The sequence below is a fragment of the Perissodus microlepis genome, chromosome 11 (assembly GCF_051167445.1).
Source record: "Perissodus microlepis isolate ML-2025 ecotype Zambia chromosome 11, ASM5116744v1, whole genome shotgun sequence".
Classification (NCBI taxonomy): Eukaryota; Metazoa; Chordata; class Actinopteri; order Cichliformes; family Cichlidae; genus Perissodus; species Perissodus microlepis.
In genome coordinates this window covers 16,953,786-16,979,528 of record NC_140471.1, presented here as the reverse complement: position 1 = coordinate 16,979,528, position 25,743 = coordinate 16,953,786, and the positions used below count along the sequence as shown (strand labels likewise).

The 25,743-nt window shown below is 39.3% G+C and overlaps 3 protein-coding genes across 3 annotated transcripts; 2 read left to right on the top strand and 1 right to left on the bottom strand.

The window, feature by feature from the left end:
• The first annotated feature begins 889 nt into the window (after positions 1 to 889).
• Positions 890 to 12,710, top strand: dpys (dihydropyrimidinase). Its single transcript, XM_084944761.1, has 9 exons — positions 890 to 1,247; positions 2,663 to 2,821; positions 2,991 to 3,170; positions 5,212 to 5,401; positions 5,677 to 5,833; positions 7,434 to 7,575; positions 8,120 to 8,262; positions 11,026 to 11,233; positions 12,007 to 12,710. The coding sequence occupies exons 1-9, from the start codon at positions 996 to 998 to the stop codon at positions 12,064 to 12,066; spliced, it is 1,491 nt and encodes a 496-aa protein (XP_084800887.1). The 5' UTR covers positions 890 to 995; the 3' UTR covers positions 12,067 to 12,710.
• A 1,772-nt stretch (positions 12,711 to 14,482) lies between these two features.
• Positions 14,483 to 16,411, bottom strand: LOC146377470 (dendritic cell-specific transmembrane protein-like). Its single transcript, XM_084944891.1, has 3 exons — positions 15,284 to 16,411; positions 14,865 to 15,197; positions 14,483 to 14,760 (listed from the first exon to the last, which is right to left on the bottom strand). Exons 1-3 carry the CDS (start codon positions 16,328 to 16,330, stop codon positions 14,701 to 14,703), a joined length of 1,440 nt encoding a protein of 479 aa, XP_084801017.1. The 5' UTR covers positions 16,331 to 16,411; the 3' UTR covers positions 14,483 to 14,700.
• Positions 16,412 to 18,460: 2,049 nt separating this feature from the next.
• On the top strand, positions 18,461 to 19,664 carry LOC146377469 (uncharacterized). The gene has a single exon (XM_084942597.1). It carries the CDS (start codon positions 18,599 to 18,601, stop codon positions 19,604 to 19,606), a length of 1,008 nt encoding a protein of 335 aa, XP_084798723.1. The 5' UTR covers positions 18,461 to 18,598; the 3' UTR covers positions 19,607 to 19,664.
• Positions 19,665 to 25,743: the final 6,079 nt, after the last annotated feature.

The window sequence follows — 25,743 nt, the reverse complement described above, 5'->3', positions numbered from 1 at the left end:
TGATGAAACGTTACTCTAGAATTTGTTCCTACTAGAGGGATCTGTTTTCCTTTTCTGTTTCTGAATCAAGTGTAGTTATAAATTAGTGAGGAGATGGAAATAAAGCAGATTTTTGGCTTTCGAAATCAAACTTTAGGTTTGATATCTGAAAAGGTTTCGTAGATACATAGAATCCTAATATAAAAGGACTATCATAGTGACGGATTCCAAATTTCTACCCAAATACTCAATAAATTTTGACTGTAAAAGTTAAAATACAATGGTCTAAACTATCTCATATGTTTCTATACAGGGCTTTTTCTGCAAATATAGAGTTTAGATAACTATTATATTAATGTATGACGTCTTCATGAGTGCAAGGCAACAACAGTATTCCGTTACTGGAAATAACTGATATACAATATCATATTCAGAGTGCAGCTAGATTTCCTTCCTGAGGGCCCCTGAGACTGTGCCTTACAGTTTCATTATTTCTGCAAGCAAAAGGAAATTAATCTGTGAACTGAACGTATGATTTAATTACGTTTACTGACACAAAATTGATTAAACTGAACTGATTAATAACAATTCAGAAAAATAACCGTTTTAGTGATTTTCTCAGCTTTTCACTATGAGAAAACTTATGCTACACATTTCAATATTTTACATATGGAACAGTTAATTATTTATTAGTTATTAAAGACATCGGCTCAGTTTTGGCTCACAGTGAGTCAGTCCATCCAAGACTTCTATGATATTCTCCACATATTCTTATGCATACCGAGTTAGTGTAAATCATTATTAGGAAGGCCAAATCTTTTTGGGTTACTGACCTGGGGCGTTTCTGTCCTTTGATATCTCATATGAACTTTGGAGTTGACCTGCGTAGCTTCTTTGGCACAGCTTCTGGGTTCCACTGCACACAGACGGATAAGCGTCAGAGCGCAGAGATCGGTTCAGTTTGCGCAAAGTGTGTCCGTACGCAGTCCTAACACTCTGAGTTGCGCGGGGCAGGAATGGAAGAGCCCAGCGGCATCCTGATTAAAGGAGGCAAAGTTGTGAACGAGGACTGCTCCGTGATCGGCGACGTCTACATCGAAAATGGGAAAATAGTTGAGGTTGGACTGAATCTTCAGATTCCAAAAAGAGTGCGAGTCATTGATGCCACCGATAAACTGGTGATCCCCGGTGGCATCGACACGCACACGCACATGGAACTGGCGTTCATGGGAACCAGAGCTGTGGACGACTTCCATATTGGAACCAAAGTAGAGTTTCATTTAAAATGAATCTGTTGTATTAATTTCATGTTGCTTGGCAAGATATGTTTGGCTATGTTTAGCAAATCAAAGAAGCTGGTAGTAAGAGTAATCACCTTCACCTATTATGAGTGGAAGTGGAAGTGCATGCGATGGATCCAAGTCCTATTTTTTTTTTTTTTTAATCAACAGCTGAATTTGGAATTTGAGAGTAGAATCAAATTTCTGAAAAGAAGGAGAATATGGGATAAAATATGAATAAAACACTACAGCGACTTGAGAATCACCTCTGTCTTAAAACAGCATCAGCATGCAGTTTTGCTCCATAAGTATTTGACAACAGCTTTAATTCAGGGAATTTAAGCAAAATATTGCATAATTTTATGGGAAGGAAAATACATAGACAGACACTTTTAGAAGCTCAAAAATAATTGGACAAACAAAAATAATATTATATATTAAGTTGTTTTGAATACTTGGATGAAAATCCTTAAGTCAGTGACTGCCTGAAGTCTAGAAGCTGTGGAAATCACTGAATGCTGTGTTTCCTCTCTTGAGATGCTCTGCCAGGCCTTTACTGCAGTCAAGTTCAGTTGTTTGTGTGTCTCTCTCTACCTTCAGTTTTGTGTTTAATAACTGAAAAGTATGCTCTGTTGGGTTGATATCAGGTGACTGATTTAGCCACTGAAGAACATCCCCTTCCTTTACCTCGAGCAGTGGGAAGTGCAAATCCATTTTGCAACATTTGGTTGAATCTGATCAGAGATTATAGCCCTGAACACTTCAGAATTCATCCTGCTGCTTCTATCAGCAGTCACAAAAACACAAATCAATAAACACTTTGACTAGTTCCACTGGCAGCCGTACATGCCTATGCAATAATATCGCCTCCACCATGTTTGGCAGATGGTGAGGTGTGCTTTGGATCATGAGCTGTTTCTCTCCTTCTCCACAGTTTTCTCTTCCCATCATGTCTCCATTCCTCTCTTGATTGTATTCTTTGACACTGATATATCTACCTCCTCGAGACGTTGGTTAGATGTTGGGAAGTTGTTTTTCTTAACTGTGGGGGTAACTCTGTTGTCAGAGTTAGCCTTCTTCTCAATGCAGTTTGATTCAGTTTCATTTATGTAGCTCCAAATCTTCTTGATCCTGGAAAGAATTAATCTGCAGGACAAAATCAGATCAGAGGTCATTGTTACGCTGATGCCCACGACTTCTCAACATTTGTATCAGGTGTTATTTTGATGGGAGTGACAATAAGAAATCTGTCAATCATTGTTTGCTCAGGCACCATTCACAAAGATGATTGTTTTTAACATCTGGACTAGTAGCCACACTCAAATCACTTTTTTTCCAGCATTTTCTACTTCACAGGTTAATCATTTACTTACTTCTCTGTGGTAATGTGTGCATTTCACCAGGCTGCTCTGGCAGGAGGGACCACAATGATCCTGGACTTTGTCATCCCCCAGAAGGGCAAGTCTCTTCTGGAGGCTCATGACCGCTGGCGTGAGACGGCTGATCCCAAAGTTTGCTGCGACTACTCGTTGCACGTTGCGGTCACATGGTGGAGTGACAAGGTGAATGAGAGTGAATCCTTTTGTTTTAGTAGACTACTAGTATTTACTGTCTAGACACTAAAACTAATGACACAAGGTCAAGTAGGTTTGCCCAGTCCAAATATTGCTGCCCCCTTTTCCCTAGAGCTCCATACATGTCTCCCTTATTACAATCACTTTTCTCTTTTAGGTCAAGAAAGAGATGGAGACTCTGGCCAGAGAGAAAGGAGTAAATTCCTTCAAGATGTTTATGGCCTATAAAGATGTGTTTATGCTGCAGGATTCTGAGCTATATGCTGCTTTTGCTCAGTGTAAGGAGATCGGAGCCATAGCTCAGGTTCATGCTGAGAATGGAGATTTGATTGCAGAGGTTGGTGTGAACCACACGAAACAAATGAAAACAGATTTTGAAAAAGAAGTTGCTTGTATTAATGAGCAACAATTTTTGTTTTTTTCTTACAGCTACTTATTGCCTATACTGTACAGGGGAAAAAAGCTGCTAATAGTAAAGTAGATCTGATATTTGACATTCCAAACTTAAGCAATATGGTTATTTTTTGTAAAATATCAAGAGTTTAACTTGAGAAATGAAACAGCCTAAGCGTGGTGAGATACTAAAGCTGAACAAACCCCTGTGTCATAACAACACAAGCCTATATGCTGTTTTTGATTTTCTGTCAGTGAAGGTTTTGTAAGTGCAGCTCAAGTAATCAGTGTCAGAGTATAAACACACCAGAGCCCAGAAGGAATGCTAAGTTAATGTTTCACCCTGATGGCAGCTAAGCTTCACTTTGTGTCCAAAGAATAACAAACACTGTGGCTGTGAGGAACAGAGAGGAACTGTGGTGCTGAATGAGGAAGACAGGAGCGGCAGAGAAGTATGTGAGAGTTGTGCAGGACATGTATGAGGACAGGGAAATAGTGGTGGAAGTGCAGTGACAGAAATGTTCAAGGTGGCGGTGGGATTACGTCAGGGATGGGCTCTGAGCCCCTTCTTGTTTGCAGTGGTGATGGATAGACTGACAGATGAGGTCAGCCAGGAGTCTGTGTCTAGACTATGATGTTTGCACACAACATTGTGATCTATAGTGAGCATGCAGTAGGTATGTTCTGGAAAAGTATTAAAAGTTAGTAGAAGCAACACACATTACATTTGTGTGAATGAGAGGGAGACAGGTGGAAAGGTGAACATCCAAGGAGTCATGGTAGTGAGGACAAGATGAGTCTATGGATGGTCAGCGATTCAAAGCAATGGCACGAGAAGTAAGGAAGAGAGTACAGGCTGGATTAAGACTAATGTCAGTGATAATTTATGACAGAAGGACAGAAGCATGAGTGAAAGGGAAGGTTTACCTGCTATGATGTATAGTTTGAAGAAGGTAAAGCTAACAAAAAGACACGAGGTTGAGCCGGAGGTGTGCAAGGCTGAAGATTTTCATTGGCAGTGACCCGAAAGGACAAGATTAGAAACGAGTACATCAGAGCGACAGCTCAGGTTGAGCAGTTTGGAAACAAAGATAGAGAGACAGGTCTGAGATGGTTTGGACACGCGCTGAGGAGGGATAGTGGATATACTGGAACTTTGTGGAGCTACCAGGCAGGAGGGAAAGAGGAAGACCTCAGAGGAGGTTTATGGGTGTAGTAAAGGAAGACTATAAGAGGACTGGTGTGACAGAAGAGGATAGGGATATGTTGGGATGGAGGCAGATGGTCCGCTGTTACCCCTGAAAGAAGAAGATGAAGAAGGTTGGTTGAAAGCCCCGTGACACGCGATGTTGGAGCAATGCCAAGGAAAAAAGATGAAATCTGTCATTATCTGTCACCAGAAACCTTCCCCACAGATATTTTGACAAGTTATGTCAGGATAAGCATAGGTATAATTAATAGCATATATCCAGTTAAGGTGTTCAAGTTTCAGAGGGATAGGAATAATCATGGTGGCTCACTGAATTGACATGAATTGGAAATTAATGATGTAATTTCTATTAATATTAGACAGAACTGCAGCTACATTCAGACAGTCAAAATCCCCACTATGAGAAAGATCTGTTATTTCTTATGTGCATTTTCCAGCATTTTTTTTCAAGTGTCATGGCAAAAACCTACCACCAGGGGGTAGCAAATACTCAACAACAACTCATGTGGATCTGTTGTTGCTCAGAGCAACATGAATACTGTATTATTGCTGCTTGGAAGTGTGTTAAATGTCTTGCCAGCACTACAGTAAGGCACTCACATGTTGTTATTCATAGTAGCAAATTTTAATTCAATCAAATCAATATAGATTCATCAAGTATAAATCTGACTGTCTGGTCAGTCCGTCTCTGCCTTGAAGCGACACCGTGCTGTGTTAACCTTCCATCTCCTTTAACCTTTAATCCTGACTTGTTGTCCCTGTTGTGAACTGACAGGGGGCTAAGAAGATGCTGTCCATGGGCATCACAGGACCAGAGGGCCATGAACTGTGTCGGCCAGAAGAGGTGGAGGCCGAAGCCACCCAGAGAGCTATCACCATCGCCCATGCTGTCAACTGCCCGCTCTATGTGGTTCATGTCATGAGTAAATCTGCCGCCAAGGTTGTGTCTAACGCACGCAGAGATGGTGAGTGTGGACTCCTCCCACCTGCTGTTTAAAGAGGGTGAGGCTGAGAGCTGATGAGCTTCAAAAACTGGTTTCAGTTTTCTTTGTTTTATGTTTTAGTCAAATATTGAGTTATACAGTGTTTGCACATTTTGTTTTTTGTTGCCATGGCAAAAAAAAAAGCCACTGAGAATTTTATCTCAGCATGAGGTTTCTGATTGCTCTCGAGCAGATAAAGTATACTCGGTTTTAGTAAACATCCGACACGGGTTTTTTCTTTCTTTCTCTCTGAACAGGGCGTGTAGTGTTTGGGGAGCCAATTGCAGCTGGTTTGGGCACTGATGGTACCCACTGTTGGCACAAAGACTGGGCCCATGCTGCTGGTTTTGTCATGGGTCCTCCGCTTAGACCTGACCCCAGCACACCTGGGTACCTTATGGACCTACTAGCTAAGTAGGTAGAACTGAAAGTCCAGCAATATTGCTTGCTGGTGGTTTTTATTCAGTGCAGTGTGTGTTTTTTCCTGTCTCTCTCCCCGCACCCCCAACCAGTCGTGACAGATAGCTGCCCCTCCCTGGGCCTGGTTCTGCTGGAGGTTTATTCCTCTTAAAAGGGAGTTTTTCCTTCCCACCTTCACCAAGTGGTTTCTCATAGGGTACAGTCTGATGGTTGGAATTCTTTTTCTATTGTTGTAGGGTCTTTACTTATATAAAGCGCCTTGAAGCAACTGTTGTTGGGATTTGGTGCTATATAAATGAAACTGAGTTGAATTGAAATTCAGTTCAGTTCGTATTTTGGCTACAGCTACAGATTTTTTAGGCTATGGGAGTTTAGAAGTTCAGAATCCCATGTGATCGCACTCAGAATCAGCTAATACAGATTTATCCAAATCAGACAAAATGTATCTGGATCAATTGTACTACGTTTTTGCTGGTTTTTTGCTGCTACAGTTTTTGTTTGTGCTGCTATCATTTTAAAAAATATTAATAAACAGAACATTTCTGAAGAAATTTAAAAGCATGCCACTTGGTGCGTATTAGTTGGACCTGAATCAGAGGTTCTGTTGACGAGTTTGGTCCAGCAGGCCTCAGGTTGGAGCATCAAACCCTAAACAGCTTAAAAAATACATAGTTTGTAGCTGTCATTGTCCCATGTGATAAAAATAGCCCAAAAATTGTTTAGTCAAATTGTTCATCCAAGGTCAACCAAATTGACCTTTGAGAAACTTTTATTAGTATCTTTAAAATGATAGAGGCACAAAGAGCCATTTTTGCAGCACAAACACTGAATACCACGTCTGTTGGATTTAAAGAAGGTGGGGATTTTAGCATTTTAGGATCATGTTCACATATCTTTGCATGACAGAACTTTCACTTGCAATTTTGAATGGTACGACAAACTGTGTTAACAACAGTGATTTCTGGAAGTGTTTCTGAGGCTGTGCAGCTATTCCTATGACTGAAACATTCAGTCTGAAGGCCTGTAGATCAGGGACAACTGATATTAATTCTGAGCCTTATCAATTGTGCACTGAGATTTCTCCAGATTCTCAGAATCTTTTAGTTATATATTTTTTGTAGATGATGAAATATTCAAAGCTTTAGCAATTTTATGTTAAGGAAAATTATTCACAAATTGTTCCACAATTCGTACAGGTTTTTTTTTCAGATTGGTGAACCTCTGCCCATCTTTACTAATGAGAAACTCAGCCTCTCTAAGATGCTCTTTCTATACCCAGTCTCATTATTGACTTTTGTCAATTAACTTAATTAGTTGCAAAATACGTTAGTTCCAAATTAGCTCAAAATGAACTAATATTTTCCATGAAATAGTAAAAATGTCTCAGTTTAAAAATTTGATGAGCTTTCTATATTCTATTGTGAATAAAATGAAGGTTTATAAGATTTGATAATTTGACATGCTGTCGCAACTTTTTTGGGAGTGAGGATTTAGAATTGACCAAAGTGACCCTCAAGGTTACTGATACATTTTTTAGGTTATTCCATCATCAGTTTGGACATAACAATCATTTTCCTTCTGTTAATTGTGCCAGTGATGATTTAAGCGTGACAGGGACGGACAACTGCACCTTCTCTGTGTGCCAGAAAGCCCTGGGCAAGGACGACTTCACCAAGATCCCTAACGGTGTGAACGGTGTCGAGGACAGAATGTCTGTCATCTGGGAAAAAGGAGTGGTTAGTACTAAGGATATACTCACTTTTTTAGTTGTCTTTTTTTAAAGCACCGGTTTCTTGACAACAAGTTTTAAAGATGCCATGTGGTTAATGTTCGCATAACAAAAAGTAGCAAATACACATTTTTGACTCTGTACCGGCTCATTTGCATTCATGACGTCGTGCCATGATGTTTAATATTGGGTTACTGTTTTTACTATCAAATATTAATAATTCTACTTTTCTCACAATTATTTGGATGATATGCGTATTTCTTTTTTCCTGCAACACACAATAAACTCCCAGAGCTGCAGATGGCTGCACGATTGCAAGCACTGCATTTTCTGGCCATTGTTGTGGGGACTGTGTATCAGCTCAGCTGCCCCAAGGCCACTGGAAAGATTTACTTTGTGCAACAGTGCTTGCAAATCACAGATTAGATGATATTTTGGCAGAAATGAGTTGCTTGCACTGACCTTTTGTCTGCTAATTCTGTGTATTGTTGTCGTCCAATGTGGCCCCCTAACTCAAACTGGGTGCTTTGTGCATTTTTTCCTCCCCTCAGCATAGTGGCAAAATGGACGAGAATCGATTTGTGGCTGTCACCAGCAGCAACGCAGCAAAAATCTTCAACTTCTACCCGCAGAAAGGCCGAATCGCCAAGAACTCGGATGCTGATGTGGTTATATGGGACCCAAGGATGACCAGGTGAGAACTCCAGCTCAGGTCATTCAGCAGTGTGGAAGAAATCTTTAGAAATCGAGCAGTGAAAGAAAGCCTTCAGCTGGTGTACGTAAAGTTTTAAAAGTGCATGATGAATGCAAATCCTGATGTTAAAAATGGTAACGTCGCCACTGTCTCCATCAGAGCTCCATCACACGGTGATGCTGAACCATTTGGCACACTTGAGAGCGTGTCTTAAGGTTGTCAGGCACTTCACTAACTAAGATAAGGTTTTTAAGTTTAGCTGTAAAGCATGTAGGCGACAGATACAGGCACCTAAAAAGAGAAGAGCTATATCTTTCATCCTGTGCCACGTCAACACTAACGCACTCACTAACCCTCCACATAAGCTGATTACGTCTATGCTCCATCCAAAAGTCGGTGTATGTCATCACTTATCTATAGCTGCAAATTAAAGCATAACACAATTTACATATGAATGAAATTCATCACTCTATTAAAAAAATATTGAAATTGCTATGTTTGGTAATTTTATATTTTTAGGAAAAGATTTTAACACACTTACATAAGCTCCATCTACAAGGCATGAGTGAGACGATGCTGATGGGTCATGGTGAGAATTTTGAAACTGACTAATATTTCATGTGGGAGCTAAACCAATTTCCTTCGTGCAGAATACACGGCGTTATGGCTGTTTTCAGGAATGTGCTCAGAATATCGCAAAACTGGTCATGTGATTGTGTTGTATTATTTGAGCTGTTGTGTGAAGCACAAGCACAAACGAAGACAGTTTGCGTTCCAGCATCATGTGTACTGTAGCACAATCTTATATAACCTGGAAATAGCAATGCACCGCTTTGTTTGCTGAAGGATCTGGGCTGCGTCCCTCAGGGATCTAACCCACTGTGGATGTGAGTTGATGAAGAGCATATTAAACCCCAATGTAATTTTCTGTAAATGAATTTACTGATAACAATACAAAAACAACAAAAAAAGATTATGTCAGGACCAATAAACTCCACAGTTGTTACTATGAGGTGCTTTCCAGTATGTCTTTCCTCTCAGACCTGTCACTCCTGGACATCACCCGTTTACTATGCTGTCCATTTAAGTTGTGTCTTTACCATACGCGCATGTCTGTGGAAGTCATAATGCCTTTCAAGCATGAGAGCGCATTGTATTTGATTGCTGCACAGTGAATTCATCTGTGAAACTGTGTAATTAATTTGCCGTCAGCACAAGTGTCACTTCATAACATCCGGGACCAGGGGCCACAAACAGTTGCATAACCGCCTCCCCCCCACAAAAAAACCAAATCCCTAGGAAGCTCACTCAGTTGACTTGTTTCTCATAATTGGGTGAGCTGAATAATGAGGACACATCTTGTTTTCGTCAGTGCACACTAGGCATGGTGTCTGGCTTCACAAATCCACAGGAAACATGTTTGTGAATGGAGAGTAAAGGGGTCAATGAAAAAAGAAAGAAAGAAAGACATCCGGTGCATTTCATGGAAGCAGCTGAGTCACACTTACTTTGCTGTTCCCTGCTGACTTGGTCTTTCACTCAAATGTGATTTATTTGTTCGACATCATCAGTTTGTACTGTGCAGAACATTTCATACTTTTATTATGAAGAGATTTTCTACAGTCCTAATCAACTTACTTCACGTAGTTGTGCAAATATACATGTTGTAACTTAAAGCTGCTGTGATCAGTCATTTTCTGAAGATTGCCCACTCCTCTCTCTCTCTTATATTTTTGTTTGTTGGTCCAGTCAATTCCAACTTTGGTTTCAGTTTTTGATTGAATGGGGTCAAGTTAGTAATTATATGGAATCTGTCTGTGATAATACAGCCACAAATTCACATTAACTCCCATTAATTTGATGCTGTATACATCAGATATTCAGACGTTTGTCAACATGCCTAAATACATTGGGTGACTCTCATGTGTTTGGCTGATCATATACACCTGTTCAGCTGTTGGTTGAACAGGTGTACCTTTTTTCACATTTCACATTCACACAGAAACTAAAACCTAAGAAACGAAGAAATTCTATCATTTCTTTATAAATCAAACCAGGCAAGCCCGTGTGAACTAAAGCCCCAGTTTCCTGTCCTTAGCTCACAGGCGCGGCACCCAATATGGTCTTCTGTTGCTGTAGGCCATCTGTTTCAAAGTTCGACACGTGTACATTTAACACCAGCATTGTCATTGTACACCATTTAAATTACTTTAATAATTTCTGCTACTAAACTCCATCACAGCTATGCTAAATTTATTTTGCTGAGAACTGAAAAATGTTGCCGCTCTTGTGTTTCTTTGTTCATATTTCCCATCAGGCTCCAGCTTGCACAGTCTTTTTTTTATATCTGGATACTGGCTATGCTGCAATATTATGTGGCAGTGCTCACGCAGCAGCCTTTGGATAGATGCCACAATAATGTAATAGGCAGCAGTGAAAATGTTGAGGTGCCTTTTTATTGTCTGAAAGAAGCTTAGTGTATGTGCTTAGTAAGCCTTTAAGAGCCTCACATGAGCAAAAGTTTTGAATAATACATTATATTACTGCTGCACAGTGAACAAACTGCAAGTACATCTTGGCCTGATTCAATCAGTTTCAGATGAGGATGGACTGCATTAAGTTTTCACAATAGATTTATCCTTTTCTTTGGTATTCAGAAAGCATCCAGCAATTATCTAACGCAGGCTACATGTGACCAATGAGTTTAGCTCATAAAAAGCCTCCACTGACTGTTTTTAAAGCCGCCAATGTATCTTTATGTAGGAAAATATCAGCCAAGACTCATCACCAGGCTGTGGACTACAACATCTTTGAGGGTATGGAGTGTCATGGGGTACCTCTCATTACCATCTCCAGAGGCAAAGTGGTGTATGAGGATGGGCAGCTGAAGGTGTCACCAGGACATGGCCAGTTCATCCACAGAAAACCATTTTCTGAGTTTGTTTACAAAAGAATCAAGCAGCGGGAGCAGGTTAGTAAAGCCTTAGCGTCAGAAGTGTCACTGAAGTTCCACATTTTTTGGATGTGAACTTAATGGGTAATGTATACACATACATATACAAAAGTGTTGCGATTTTGCAAAAAAAATTTGCTCTTGAAAAAATGCACTCAAAAAAATCAAGTTGACATCAAGCGATGATTAGCTGGTCCTGAAACAGAGATTCTGGGTTCATCCAGTTCTCGTGAGAGGGCAGCATCAGGGAGAATTTCAGGGTTTGGTCCAAGAGTTCAGGCTGTATCACGATAGCTTTCATAGGTGAGTCTGAAAAATATCTTTAACACACAAAATATTCACACCATTTTTACACATCTGGTGTGTAAAAACCTTTAGCCTAACTGTTCCCTCTTTTATTTACTATTTATGGTCAGTTGAGGTAAGCAAACTGGATGCTGGTTGTAGCGTCATATATGCTGTAAGCATATAAATTTGGATTAAATTACCCAGAATATTGCAAATAAGTATATCTCAATAACATGAACTATACAGGAGACTACAGACTCAGGACACCGGGGTGTGATTTTGACTCAGTCTACTTCTGATATTTGCTAAAACTGATATTTTCCTGTGTCTATTCCAAGTGCAGATCATGAATTGCACAGAGGACATACATTGGCAGGACTGCTTAGCTGTAAAACACTTTTCGTAGTTAATTCAGAATTATGAACTTGAAGCAACCAGAATGGGAGTAGGTACCACACACAGGATGACCTAATGTTTCTGTCTGCTTTGTATTTGACCTGCAGGTGAGGAAACCTACAGCTGTGACCAGAAAGCCATATGAAGGCAAAGTGATTTCTGTCTGAACACATACCTGGGAACTTAAAGGGCACCTTAAATCTCCAACAGTGCAACCCAGAAGCTACCCATTGCACAAACAACAAGTGTTTTCTCAAAGACAACGTTCATTGGAGTAGCTTTTTGCATTTCAAGCATATGAGGGTTATAACATGTTGAATTTCTGCCTGAGTCAATGCTCCACTGGAAGAGGAAACTGAGTCACATACAGCTGTATCTGCAGCCAGCTCTGTTCAGTACACAGATCACAAAAACCAACTCTGCTGCTGCAAACTATACATTTATTACTAACACCATTATGTAATAACGCAACTCACCATAAGAAATGCAAATCAGGTTTATGCACGAGTTCCTGGTTAGTAAATGAAAAGTCTCTAAATAGAAAAAAACCCCAATTTCACTGTATATTGTGTTCTGTGCTCTAAAACAATAGTAAATCAACATTTATAGTTGTGTGTAATTATGCCCAAGTTTTCTTCTTCACAGCATGTTTTTGCATTTTTTACCCCCATCTTCTAAAATGCCAGTTGCCACTGGTAACAGAACTGTCTCTCACCCAAAAGCATCCTTTCCCTTTGATGAAATATTCATTAAAATACACTGACATGCGTGCAGTAATAAGATTTACTCCGCTGACCCAGACGGACTCTGTGTTTGCATATTCAGCAGGCTCACACATCATTATACACTCCATCTATGCCCATGTATGGACTGCATTCATTCCTTCTCGTGGTAAAAAAGGTCTGCGGCTGTCATCGAGCATCGTGTGGCAGCTTCCCATTGGGGCGGGCATGCTGGCATGTTATTATGCCACAGGGCCAGTTGAGACATAGTGTGAGCTTATCAGGTTGCCACACGGGTCAGTGGTAGTGTGTGAGTCACAGAATGCCTACTCATCCTCAAGCAAGAATGCTTCTTTCCTCTTTTCTTAAACGGTGCAAAGGATGGTTGGGGGATGGTGGGGTATTGTACAGTGAATGGTGAGCCTATTTAAAATGGTGACCTGGCTCCATTTGAATACAAATTAATGCAAAAATTATAATTATAACTTGAGTTTTCAAGCTTTAAACATAGAGGAAGTGATTCATACTAAATATTTACACTTTAACTAGTGTAACCCAAAGTATTTTTTAAGTAATCACAGTATTTCTAAGAATCAGGTTTTGCCAAACATGTTGATATCAATAAGTCTTGTTAACTGTAACAGCAATGAAAATGTTTAACCTGCAGTTGAAGAGGTATACTTAACTAACCAAAGTATGGGAATAACTCAAAGTATCTATTATTCTAGTATTCTGAACTTCAAGCTGAGCATCAGAATGGTGAAGAAAGACCTTTCAAATGACTTACTCAAATAACCACTCGTTACAACCAAATGGCTATTGGTTGGATAACAGTGTAACACCATTCTTATGGCTGGTTCCAGCCTGATATGTGCCATGTCACAAGGCTGAAACAATCTCAACCCGGTGTCTTGAAAATGACAGTGAGTTCACTGTACATAAATGGCCTGCATAGTCACCAGATCTCAGGCCAAAAGAGCACCTTTGGGATGTGGTGGAACCGAAGCTTTGCATCACTGATGTGCAGCTGACAAATCTTAAGCAACGGCAAGATCCTGTCATGTTAATATGGAGCAAAATCTCTGTGGAATGTTTCCAGCACTTTGTTGAGTCTGTGCCGTGAGGAATGAAGGCATTTCTAAAGGTAAAAGGGCATCTTTGCAAGGTATACCTAATGTAGTGGCCGCTAAGCATATGTTCTCACTTTGCCAGGAATTATATATTAAGTAAATATATTAATCATGACTTTCCTCAATTCTACAAGGCTGAGCCAGTGGTGACGCCTCTCCAACTGCAGCTGAGTGATATGATTTGAGCATACTACTAAGTAGCGTGTGTGTACCACTAAGTATTTAAGTACGCAGAATGATAGTAAATATACTGAGCATGTAGTGTATAGTATAGGATTTCTACTACTTAAAACATCTGTCATAAGCTGTTAAATAAAGGAAGTTTTTTTTTTGCAAAATATTAATGCATAATGAACAAACACAGCCTAAGGGATTTTTCAAAACTGTGTATATACCAGTAAGACAGTAATAAACTAATAGTATTTACCTGGGCTACACTACCCTGAGGAATACACATTATTCTCCTTTTCTAAGTGCTACAGTGCCGGACAGGACAGGGGAAAAAAAAAGAATAACAGAGATTTACTTTTTTATGCAGAGAATGGGCTTAAGTAGAATGGTCTCCCTCTAAAAAAACAAAAGGAAACTAATAATATAATTATTAGAATAAATAAATATTGTTGGATCTTCACACCGCCATGGTGCAAGATACCAATACATTCTCATTGTGCCAGATAATGATGTTTTATCAAACACGGTTGAATGTCAGACATACGTGGAAGGTGCTCTTTGGTGTAGGTGCCCTGATGTAACATGTTTGCAATATACTGTAGTGTTTAACCGCACAAGGCAAAAATAGAGACTTTGGTTCAGAAGTTCTCATTGACAGACTAAAGTATAAGGCTGATATTTCTCTCCACGAGATCCACGGACCATCCATGTTGATCTGTCAGTCTGCACCAGGACTAGCACCGCCATCACTAGAGTGTCTGTGTGGAGAAGATTTTCCTCACAGGATACTTTGTGGATCCTCTTTAGAATGAAACAGTAGCGGGAACCAGAAATACGGCTGATGAAGAAGAACAGAAAAACTACATAATTAGAGATTTGGCTTTTTTTTTTCTTTTTTTTTGGCTTGCAATAGTTATTCTCAAGCAATATGTTAACATGCACCTTGGTAATAAGTGACCTGAGGCTGCAGTTGTTTTTCTCCTTTCTCATTTTGAATCTCTTCCTCAGGATTTTGCCGTGGAGGTACTCCACTCTCTCCTCTGCAGCAGAGGGGAAGAACTGTTCACAGACCATCAACCTTAGCTGGGAGACTTTGGTTGCCATCAGAGCCATAACAAGCAGGGTGAGCAGGATGGAAGTCAGTGGAATTACAGAACTATATAGCAACAACTTGGGTTTGGGGAGGCACTGCTTCTCAAACAGAGTCACAGAGTAGGAAAAGTCTTTTTCATGATTTTCTTGTCCAAGAGACATTCCAATTAAAGTTGCAATCCCCTGCAAGGATAAACAAGTGAGTCTTTTGTGGTTGAGATGAGGAAAATATTTAAAAAATAAATAAATATTTACTACGGTGTACTTACTTTGATGCTCATTAACAAAGGGATGTGGAATGGCTCCAGCTCTGATAACCTTGTTGTAACAATGTCAACAAAACAGTACAGCAAGGCGTCCACAGTTATGAATATGACCCAAGCTATGAAATGGGAGACAACTGGAATTCCAAATTTCACCATAGCTTTCCCTTCTCTTGTTGTGGGACGGGCGGAGGGAATGAAGGTGTACAGCTGCTCCTCCTCTGCCGTGAGGGGAAGGACGTGTGATTTTCCTTCCGCCTTCTGCTTCTCGTCAAAATGAACAAACTTGCTGCTGATGAACCTGTTTTTGTATTTCATGTCTCTGCAGTATTTTTTTATGTGCAATGCTATAAACATCATGAGCACGAGGAAGCTGATGGCAGGAAACATCCTGTCGGTCACTGAGCTCACTGTATTCATCAGGGCCTGTGCATATTTAACAGTCTCGTTGAGCTTCTGCTCTGCTCCTGCGAGCCTCTGCCTGAATTCTTCTGATTCCAATCTTGGAGAGACGTTGAGCTGGGAGTCAAATCTCACTACTCCCAGGTTTGTAACCCCTTTGAGCATGTCTCCGATCCACTTCAACATCTGAACATAGTTAGTAAATGGAGCAATGATGGAGGCTTTTTTTGCCTTCAGGTTGCAAATCATACTCCTGACCAGCAGCGAGAGGTTCTCCAGAGTGTTACGGATGTTCTTAAGAACCACTAAGCTGGTTCCAGCAGTTAACAGCAAGTTCCTACTCTTTTTCATGAAAATGGATATAACAAAAAGAGTCCCTAAACACCTTACTCTCTTTGATAGGAAGAGGGCAACAGTCAGCAGTGTCCCAAAGCAGGCGGCAATCCCCCCAGCCACTGCTAGCTCATAGTCCAGAGCGAAGAGGAGGTACAGGAGGAGCAGGGAGCTGAGCAGGAGGCTGGAGATGCTACAGATGAGGAGGAGAAGGATTGTTCTTCTGAATCCATCCCTTTTACCAGTGGTGAACACATCCACAGCTTGAAAACCCACATCCTTAAGGCTTTGTTTTACTGTAACCCATGAGAAAAGCATCCTGGATATTAAAGTAGACGTTGAAAAGCAAAAGCAAAATTGGAATGAAATGGCAGGTTATAAGAAAATCATTAACAAATACTGTGCCCAAAAAGACACTTGTGCTGAACAGAAAGGCAAAGTAGTAGCCTGATGTATAAAGCTCAGCAGCTCTTCTGATTCATGTAGAGTGCAGTCGCCTTAAATACGACAGAAACAGGAAGACTCTTGTCTTTGTCATTAGTCATTTTGTAGTCATCCCTATTTTTCAACCACAAGCAGAAGTAAACAGAGGCTGAATTATGACTGTGGGGTGTGTGGAACTAAAATATCCTTTTCACATAAAAATCTAATGCTTTACTAAGAATTTCAAGGCGGTATTGCACGAATGTGTGAGTGGACTGAATACCAATAATTTTGTGTATTTAGGGTAACATATTCATATTGCAGAAACAATGATAAAATACCCTTTTACAGGAGTAGGTGATTTACGAGAATCCTAATATTCAATAGAATTAGAAGGTCCGTGTGACTGTATTCATTTGACCCTATATGGTCATCATGTTTGTCACATGTCCAAAATGGCAGGCAACTTAACGTTAAGTGGTTAGTGGTCATGTGATCTACAAAACCTCAATGTTGTAATGCTTAACATCAGAATTTCAGCACTGTCTTGGTCAGCACATTAAGTTCTGTGTACTTTATTCACACACTGAGGCTAGCATTGAATGTTTGCTTCAGAGAGAGGTGATAAAAAGAAAACATTTTCACTGATTTGTGAGCGTGACCTGAATACTTAGCGAGTGTATTTAGCTAATTACCTTTAGAACAGGCTTCGATTTTTCAGACAAAGAAAATAATACTTCAGAAACTTGTGGTATTTTCCTTCATAGTAGAAACAACAGATGCCTTTTTTTTAGGTTTAATTGGAAAAAACTTGCACAACCCTGTCAAGGAGAGACCTGTTGAATTGAAACATTAAGCGAAGTAAGTTGTCGACAGAGCAGCCGGTGTGTTTGTGGTGTGGACCCGAAAAGCAGACAATGGAGAGACTGAAATGAAGTTTAATCAAAAAGCGAGCCGTTGATTTGGCTGAAAAAGCATGAACACAAAAACAAAGCAAGGCGAACAGGTGTGAGAAGTAAAACTAAAACCTAAACTGGGAATAACTATGAAAACTATGACAAGAGAAACATGAACATAAATCTGAGCAGGTGCAAGAAAACAAGAAACATGGACCTGAACAAGATTATGAGAAAGCTGACGTGACGTGGAGGGAGGAAAACAGATGAATCGACAATGAATTAGTGAGAAAGAGGACTTACATACACAGGAGGGTAATGGGGAAAACAGCTGACACAAGTGAACCTGAACGCCACAGGGGAAGTACAACTAAACACACTTAACATGGAACACCAGACTCTTTGCAATAAAACAGGAAAGAGAAAAGGGACGTAGACAAGACAACACCAGCTTGACAAATAGAACATGCAACACGAAGACATGAAATACATGGGGAGACAGGGGGCACACAAAAGACACAAGCAAGGAGACACAGAAGAAACATAACTAGACCAAAACGCAAGTCAACCTTAACTAAAATAATAACACAAGAACTTTACATGATTTCAATATAACAATCAAAAGTACTAAACAAACTCACAGACCCAGCCCCCTGACACAGGAACACTGGTTTTATTAACATCTAAACGGATTCCCTGTATCTGCACACTGACCGGGACTCATTCATTGCAACATGAGACTCTGTCACAGTCACATAAAATCAAATGTATGTACTTGCCACTGCAAATGGTCTAGTTATTACATGAAATAAGCATCCATAATCACATATTTGAGAGGAAAAAAGCCTGTTAACTCAATATGAGTAAATAATCACTGTTTACATGTATAGTGCACTTTAAACGTATTCATATGAATTTATTTGTGTTTTGATGGGAAAGCAAAAATTCTCTCTAAAACATCCCATAAACTTCAAAAACAAAAAATTCAAATAAAAACATCTTCACTGTGCAGAATGTTTGTCTGTTAAAGAGTTACTAGGTGTATCGTCACAACAGAACTACCCATATAGAGCAGAGGCTTCAGTCATTTCACTGCCCTTCCTTCGTGAGTGCACAACAAAAATCAGAGCTCGTTGTTTAAGTGTCTAAATATCGCATTTTGAAAAGTTTTTGGGTAAGAAACATCGTGAATACACTGACAAGCTTCAGGAAAACCGTTGCTGTATTTATTGAATCCAGCCAAGTGGTGTAGCATCTTTTTACAAGAATGCCGCGCCAAAACCTGTCGCCAGTGTCTGAGAAAGATCAGCTGGGTTTAAACCCTGTCAAGCTCCCACTAAAGAGAAAGCGATTCCAGCATGATGCTGCACAAAATTGCAGCAGAAGTGCTGACAGCTCCTCCCCAGCAAGGGGAAAACGCAGAATCTGTGGAGAGAAATTTGTACGGAAAAGAAATTTCAGTCAGATTTCAACCAACTGCAGAAGCATCACTGAGGCCTGCTCTTCAGAAAGAAAAAGGATGAAGAAAGACACAGACAAGAATGAATCAGCTGTGACACCACCAAGCATCCCAAAAAGCGCCTCTATCACGATGATCCGACTCAAAGGCAAGAAATTGAACGATACGGCCTCGAGTTTCCAGAATGATGCCAGATCCTGTGAACGCAAAGTGATGGAGAAAAAGAGGCCAGAAGACCAGAAAGTTAGAAACGTTTGGATCGTTGGCTCAAGCTACGTCAAAAGAGGAGAGTTCGGAGCAAGACAGAAGTTTGGAGAGAATTTGGGACTTAATGCCAAAGTCCAATGGTTTGGCAAAGGAGGGATGGGCTGGAGCGGCGTCCTTCCACGTTTTTATGAAGAGTTATCTACACGGAGCCCGCCTGACATATTGATTATCCATGCTGGTGGCAACGATTTAGGACTCATGTCTGCCCAGCAACTTTCTGGTATAATGAAGACGGAATTGATGCAACTGCACAACGAGTTCCCCTCAATGACGATTGCTTATTCCTGCATCAATCAGCGCCAAGTGTGGAGGTATGGAAGTCCATGGAAGATAAATAAGGACAGGGAGATTGTCAACCATACCATGAGAAAGGCTGCCCACTGCTTTGGGGGGGTGATTATTGAACATCCCTGTTTGAAATTTTTCGACAACACAATCTTTGTACCAGACGGAGTCCATTTCACAAAGAAAGGAAATGAACTGTTTGTGACCAGCATCCGCTCCACCATCAAGAACATTCTGCAGTCAACGCAGAGAAAACAGATTTGAGGCATCAACCTCTATAATCTGACTACACATATGAACGAGAATACTGAATAAATGCAAAGTCAAAAGAGCAGTGTGTAAAGACTCCTTTGCTTACAGATTCTGAATAGAGATTAGGAAATGTTTGTGACAAAGACACATACACAGACAGTCTCTCTCACATTTACACTCCCACTACAAGAAGATTGTTGATTCATGTGTCTGTGTATTTTCTAATTTTTTATTCCATGTGCTGTATGTTTATTTTTTATTTTTTTAATGCAATAACTGAAATAACACAGATAGAAATGAATAAATAAACAGATAAAAGATTCACATGAATAAGAGGAGGCTACAGAGATTTTTTTATAACTGTTTTTGGAAAAGCAAAATGTGTTTGGCTATTCTGACTGCAAAAGCTGCCAGAGAGGACAGGATTTAAAGCAAAACTAAAAACAAAACAAAAAAAAAAAAAACACCTTTAAATCTAGGGTGTCAAACATAGGGCCCAGGGGCCAAAATCGGCCTGGCAAAGACTCCAATCAGTCCCACTTGATGGCTGGATGGATAATGTTTTTCTACTCTACTTAAGCACTCAAATCACTTTATACAATACATTCACCATTTAACAAACATATTCAGGCAAACTCCTCTTCAACATCTAAGTGCCCTCTGTCTAACATTCACACACACATTGATGAACATACTGGGAGCAACTTGGGTTTAGTATCTTGCCCGAGGATCTTCAGACTGGAGCAGCCAGGGATTGAACCCCCAGCCTTCCAATCAGTCATTGATTTGTATGAATTACTCCGGGGTTGTTGTAGAGGAGGTGAGCCACAACCACCGTCAGGCAACAAATCACAAAGAACTGTGTTTTTGTGTTTCTTTGTCTGTGCTCATGCATGGTTTATGTGCAATAGCATGCATGTGTGATTGCATGGGTTTCTATGTGTCTAAATGTTTCTCATTACACTGTGTGGAACTTTAGAAATGAAAGGTGGATATCACATTTCTGTCATTTGTACCTTACATGTCTTCTCCAAGCTCTTGAATCAGGTGTTTTGGAATGGGGAAACACCTACAAACCTAAAACAAGCCATCCTAAGGACCGAAATTTAGAACCATTCCTTTACCATTATTGCATGAAGAAAAGTGACCTAACTGCCAACATTGTGCAGTTAGGTCAATAAATGAAATCAGAATCTGTCTATAAACAACTAAAAAGAGCAACTTATTCACATTGATGTAAAAGATGATGTAGAAAGTATTCGACTTACGTGTGTGTGAGTGTGCGTTAATTTGATCATCACTCAACTCTTGACATCAGTGTAATATCATTTTTTTTATTTTTAATTTGAAAAATAACTTACATAAATCTCTGTACTCAACCATACTTAACCAAGACATAGCCTTGGCATTAACACATTGCACCAAAAAGAGAAAATGAAAAGGCATTCAAAAGGATAAATAACATGTCTTTGTCATCATGAGGCATTTTTCCTCTTCCAAAAGAATCTATCAGTCTACTTGTGGTAGCTTGTTTACTCAAATTCTGACATCTAAAGGTATGTACAATGAAAATGAAAATATATACTGTAGCTTGTTAAAGCGACAAGGTTTTTCTCTGACATTAAAATGCATTATCTTCACGTGGAAAAGGAACAATGCCTCAATTCAGTTTCATTCAGACATACTGCAACTATAAGATTCATGTACTTCCCAGACACGAGAAGTATTGTTAATTACTAAAAATAGAAAATAAAAAATAAACTGGTCTTGGCTTTTAAATAAAACTAACAAAAATATAGTAAAGTAATTTCATTTTCATTAAAACAAGAAAAAAAAAAATTCTGTGGCAATATCCCTTATTATGTCAACTTGTGATTAGCTCATCTTCACAAACAGTGATGTAAAATTGAACCATGGCAACACGCATGTCGCGCATCTTTGCCGTCTCTTGATTCGGTATAGACCTCTTTGCTGTACCAGTACCGATTATTTTTTCATGTTCGTCAACAATACTGAAATAAAATACACTTGCAATCACAACTGTTTCGCCAGCATCCATTAAATATAAAATATTTTCCTTGTCCAATTTTTTTCTTCTTTTTTTTCCCTCAAAAACCTGAAAGAAAATGTGACTTTCGGGTGGGGTGGAATGTTCTGTTAAAACTTCAATAAATGGCCCAGGAAGACCAAGAACTAATTTGCCATAGAGCTCAATTTAAGGTGAGGGAGAAAAGTAATGAAGTTGACATGCACTGTACAAGAAATTGCAAAAATTCCAAATATCATCTTTATCAAAACATGCTGAGTTACTGTAAGGTGTGCCCAAGCCATGTTGCAAAAGACCCTTTTCAACATGCTTGTTAAACAAATCCAAATCCAAAAGAAGGAAGAAAACAAACATAGTGAAACGATACAGTACTGTAAAGTAACCAACAGTCCTAAAATCTGGATGATGTCAGGGGACTGAACAATGGTAGCAATGAATAGTACGATGAGAAGTACCCTGGGAAAGGAAGAAAAAGAGAAACATGTACAATTTGCACATTATGTTTATCTTTATAAGGCATTAGCCTTTTACAATGAAATAGATCATTTACATTTATTTTCATTATCACTTTTTGTCACATAAACATTTTCTGTTAAATAATTCTTAAGTTCCCCTTTTCTGCATGTCTGCAAAATGCAGATTCATGAATGGTCTAAAGAATGATAAACAATGTCCTTTTTTTTTTTCAGTCACGATGTTGCATTCACTCCCCTTGAAAACCATGCACTAGTGAAAATTTTCTTTAAAAATAATATAAATTGTTGAAAATGGCTGATTCTGTTTATTTTTCATCTTTTTTTTTGCAAGTTACAGCCTCAAGAAAATAATTTTCTTCTTTCTTTTTTTATTCAGCTAAATTTGTGTCCATGCAAAGAAACTAAAAAAAGGGAAAAGAAAAATCTCATTTAATTTTCATACAATATATCAACAGAGAAAGAAATATGGTAAGATTGTACATCTTTTCATGGAGTTTGGATTGTTACTGTATTTATTTATTTTTTGGGGGAAGGGGGTGTTGAGGGCAGCCACTTTAAAGTGGCATTTGATTAATCTTTTACGGTGCTTTACCAGTATGGGTTGAACGGGTAGATATATGTAGAGTATGCAGGGTTTTTCTTTTTGGGGTCTGTGGGAGTGTGGTTACAAGCTGGGACACACCTCACCCAAAGTGATGGTCTCAAAAATTCCATCTACACGGCTAGGTCTGTTGGCGTGGCGTGACCAAGCATCTGGTTAGAAACACTGTCACCCCCTTCAGAGACAAGTACACTGACATTTAAAGAAAAAAGTAAATAAAAGAAATGAAAACGACACAGGAAAAAAAATAAAATCAAGCAACACACAGATTTTTCATTCGAAAAGGGCTTCTGTAGAACTCATTCAGAGGTTCCCAGTGTTGACCCCCATGGCTTCGAATTGGATGAAAACCTGGAATTGACGGATTCCTCGTGCTAAGGAGTTCATTCCGGCTTCCTCCAAACAACAACAACAACACCTGGCAATCCCTGCTACCAGGCGCTCGCGATACACTTCGCCACATGCACAGTGTGCGTGACGTATAAAGTCAGTAGGCTGTGACCTGTCCCTATGCTGAGTGAAGAAACAGCACCTGCATGATGCTAATGAACGGTGACAGTGCATAAGTAGGAAGAGGACAGTGCTGCTCACTGCACATGCAAATGACATCTGTCTTAGATTATGTAAGCAAATATCGCTGTTCTACATTCTGCACAGAGGTAAAATGCAGAAGTGAGGTTATAACTGCGGTTTCTTTAGTTGATAGTTTATGTAACAAACATAATTAGGTGTTTATTCACAGCAGGACTGACTGCAACCATCACAACTGATAGTGGCAAAATGATCATAGTTTGGGGTTGATTCATAATAAAATTCTTCCTGTGTCATGTTATATAATGAACATGATGTAATAGGTAAGTAATGTATTTCCTATTGCTGAGAGCTCATTGCAGCTCTGTTGAATCAAGGTAATACCTCTTAGCTTATGGTCTTTAATTGCGCCACGGTTACCACAATCATCAATTAGTAGACTGAGCTGTCACGTGATGCCATAAATCGTAGTATACTGCTCTAGTTTTCTGAATAATAATGACACAGTAGGTGGTGGATTACAGGTGAGAACTGGGGCGCAAAGAGTACATATTTATTCTGATAAATGTTAAATATAATATAAAACAATTGCAGAGAAATGGTTCACAGAAGCACAGTTGTGCCCACAGTCATACCAGCACTGAGGTCAGCCTGCTGAATACTCACAGTGACGATGTTTATATGCTAATGTTCAACAAGTATAATGTGCATTATGTACTGTTAAGTGTGCTGGGGAAAAAAAGAGACTAATTAGCACTAACCCAAACTACTGCATATAATCCACATTAGGTATTAAACCATCAAGAGAATTAATACCTTATGTGGCTAACATCTGTACCCATGTCATTTCACTTACAGTGCAATCATAAGATGGTGCTGGAGAAAAAGTCAGATGTTGTTGTACTGGTTTATTCAGAAGTTTTGGAGGTATTCCAGCTTTACTGAAAATAATCAACAAGCGGTAAACTAGCAAGATGTGCATGATGAACTTCCTATTACTTAAATATCCTTTTCTATTTTCTGGTACGTAAAATGACTTACAGTCATAATGTTAATAATGTGTGTCTCCTAAAGTACCCAGAAGTTGGGCAAGGTTAAGCCCCTCCAAAATACGGCTCGTGGCCCAAAACGTATATTCACACTTACGAGGTACTCAGTGGATATATTCTTTGTTTTTCTGCTAAACCAACAAAATTTTCAGAACTAAGTATAGTATATAGTAGTAGTATACTTACCTTACCTCAAAAAAACCTGACTTGTTACTCCTTTATTTTCATATATATTTAAGCATTGGTAACTAAGAACAATTATGATGTATTTTGAAATAACATACATTGAAAGTTTTCTATATGAGATCGCTGCAAAAAGTGCAGCCTCACCTAATGTCCACCCTACTGGCACTGATTTTATATTAGGATTTAAAAATCTAGGTGGTATTGGTATGGCGAGTAGCCTTCAGTAATATTAATAAATCACACAGCAAAAGTACATTCATGTAGTTGTAAAAAGCATGACAATATAGTAAGTAATCAAAGTATTCAGAGTAACTTAACGGAATACGTTACAAACTACATTTTGGGGCATGTATTCTGTAATCTGTAGTGGAAGACATTTCAAAAGTACCCTTACCAACACTGGGGATGGTTAAAACATCACTCTTAGATGCACCCTGGCTAGATGTAGAACAGGCACTATGCAATAATATAGAGATTTCGGACCTACCATTTATCAGCTCAAACACCAAACTACATGTATGTTTTAAAAGAGTCGACATCAGCTCTTCTCTGACAGCACGATGGGAGTTTCTTAAAATGACTGAGTCTTCATTAATCCCATGCAAATGTACACCTATCTGGAACAAAACTGACATACTACAGAAAAATAATATGATTAACCTCCCAGATTGGAGTCATAAAGGAATTAAATCCTTGGAATATATATTAGAAGGAGGACTTTATTCCATTTGACAGACTAGTTGTACAGTATGGGATTAACAAGAAAAGATTTTTAGAATATCAACAAATTAAATTTATAATAAAAAAAGTTTAAGCCTAATCAAGTTGAATTACAAACACGATCATGTGTGGTACAATTTCTTAATCTTAAAACCCCAAATTACTGTCTAAAATATACTGGACACTCTCCAAAATAGATGAATCAATATCCTTTTGCAAAATGGGAAGTGGATTTATCAGTCATCTTAGACCAAAATACAATACAAAATACTACATAGAGTGCACTATACAGGTCAACGGATATTCAAGATGGGCTTCATGTCTTCTAACAACTGCTCACACTGTCAAGGCAATAAACCTGACAGTTACGCTGTTTGGTTCTTTCCACCAGTTCAGAGGGTTTGGTGCTGGATATGTGAAGACTTATCAAAGTATCTGAAATGTAACATTCCAGCCAGTAGCAGTTTTTGATACGGGCGACACGGGCGGTTGCCCGGGGCGGCATCGTGGTGGGGGGCAGCCAGAGGGAGTGTTCGCCC

What these genes read in the sequence shown, in the direction of transcription:
- LOC146377469 (XM_084942597.1), top strand. Translation starts at nt 18,599, where the DNA reads ATGCCGCGCCAAAACCTGTCGCCAGTGTCTGAGAAAGATCAGCTGGGT.
- LOC146377470 (XM_084944891.1), bottom strand. Translation starts at nt 16,330, where the DNA reads ATGCTTTTCTCATGGGTTACAGTAAAACAAAGCCTTAAGGATGTGGGT. An exon ending in CTTTGTTAATGAGCATCAAA is followed by an intron (nt 15,198 to 15,283) that starts GTAAGTACACCG and finishes TTATCCTTGCAG; the next exon opens with GGGATTGCAACTTTAATTGG. An exon ending in TCAGGTCACTTATTACCAAG is followed by an intron (nt 14,761 to 14,864) that starts GTGCATGTTAAC and finishes CTTCTTCATCAG; the next exon opens with CCGTATTTCTGGTTCCCGCT.
- dpys (XM_084944761.1), top strand. Translation starts at nt 996, where the DNA reads ATGGAAGAGCCCAGCGGCATCCTGATTAAAGGAGGCAAAGTTGTGAAC. An exon ending in ACTTCCATATTGGAACCAAA is followed by an intron (nt 1,248 to 2,662) that starts GTAGAGTTTCAT and finishes GCATTTCACCAG; the next exon opens with GCTGCTCTGGCAGGAGGGAC. An exon ending in ATGGAGATTTGATTGCAGAG is followed by an intron (nt 3,171 to 5,211) that starts GTTGGTGTGAAC and finishes GTGAACTGACAG; the next exon opens with GGGGCTAAGAAGATGCTGTC.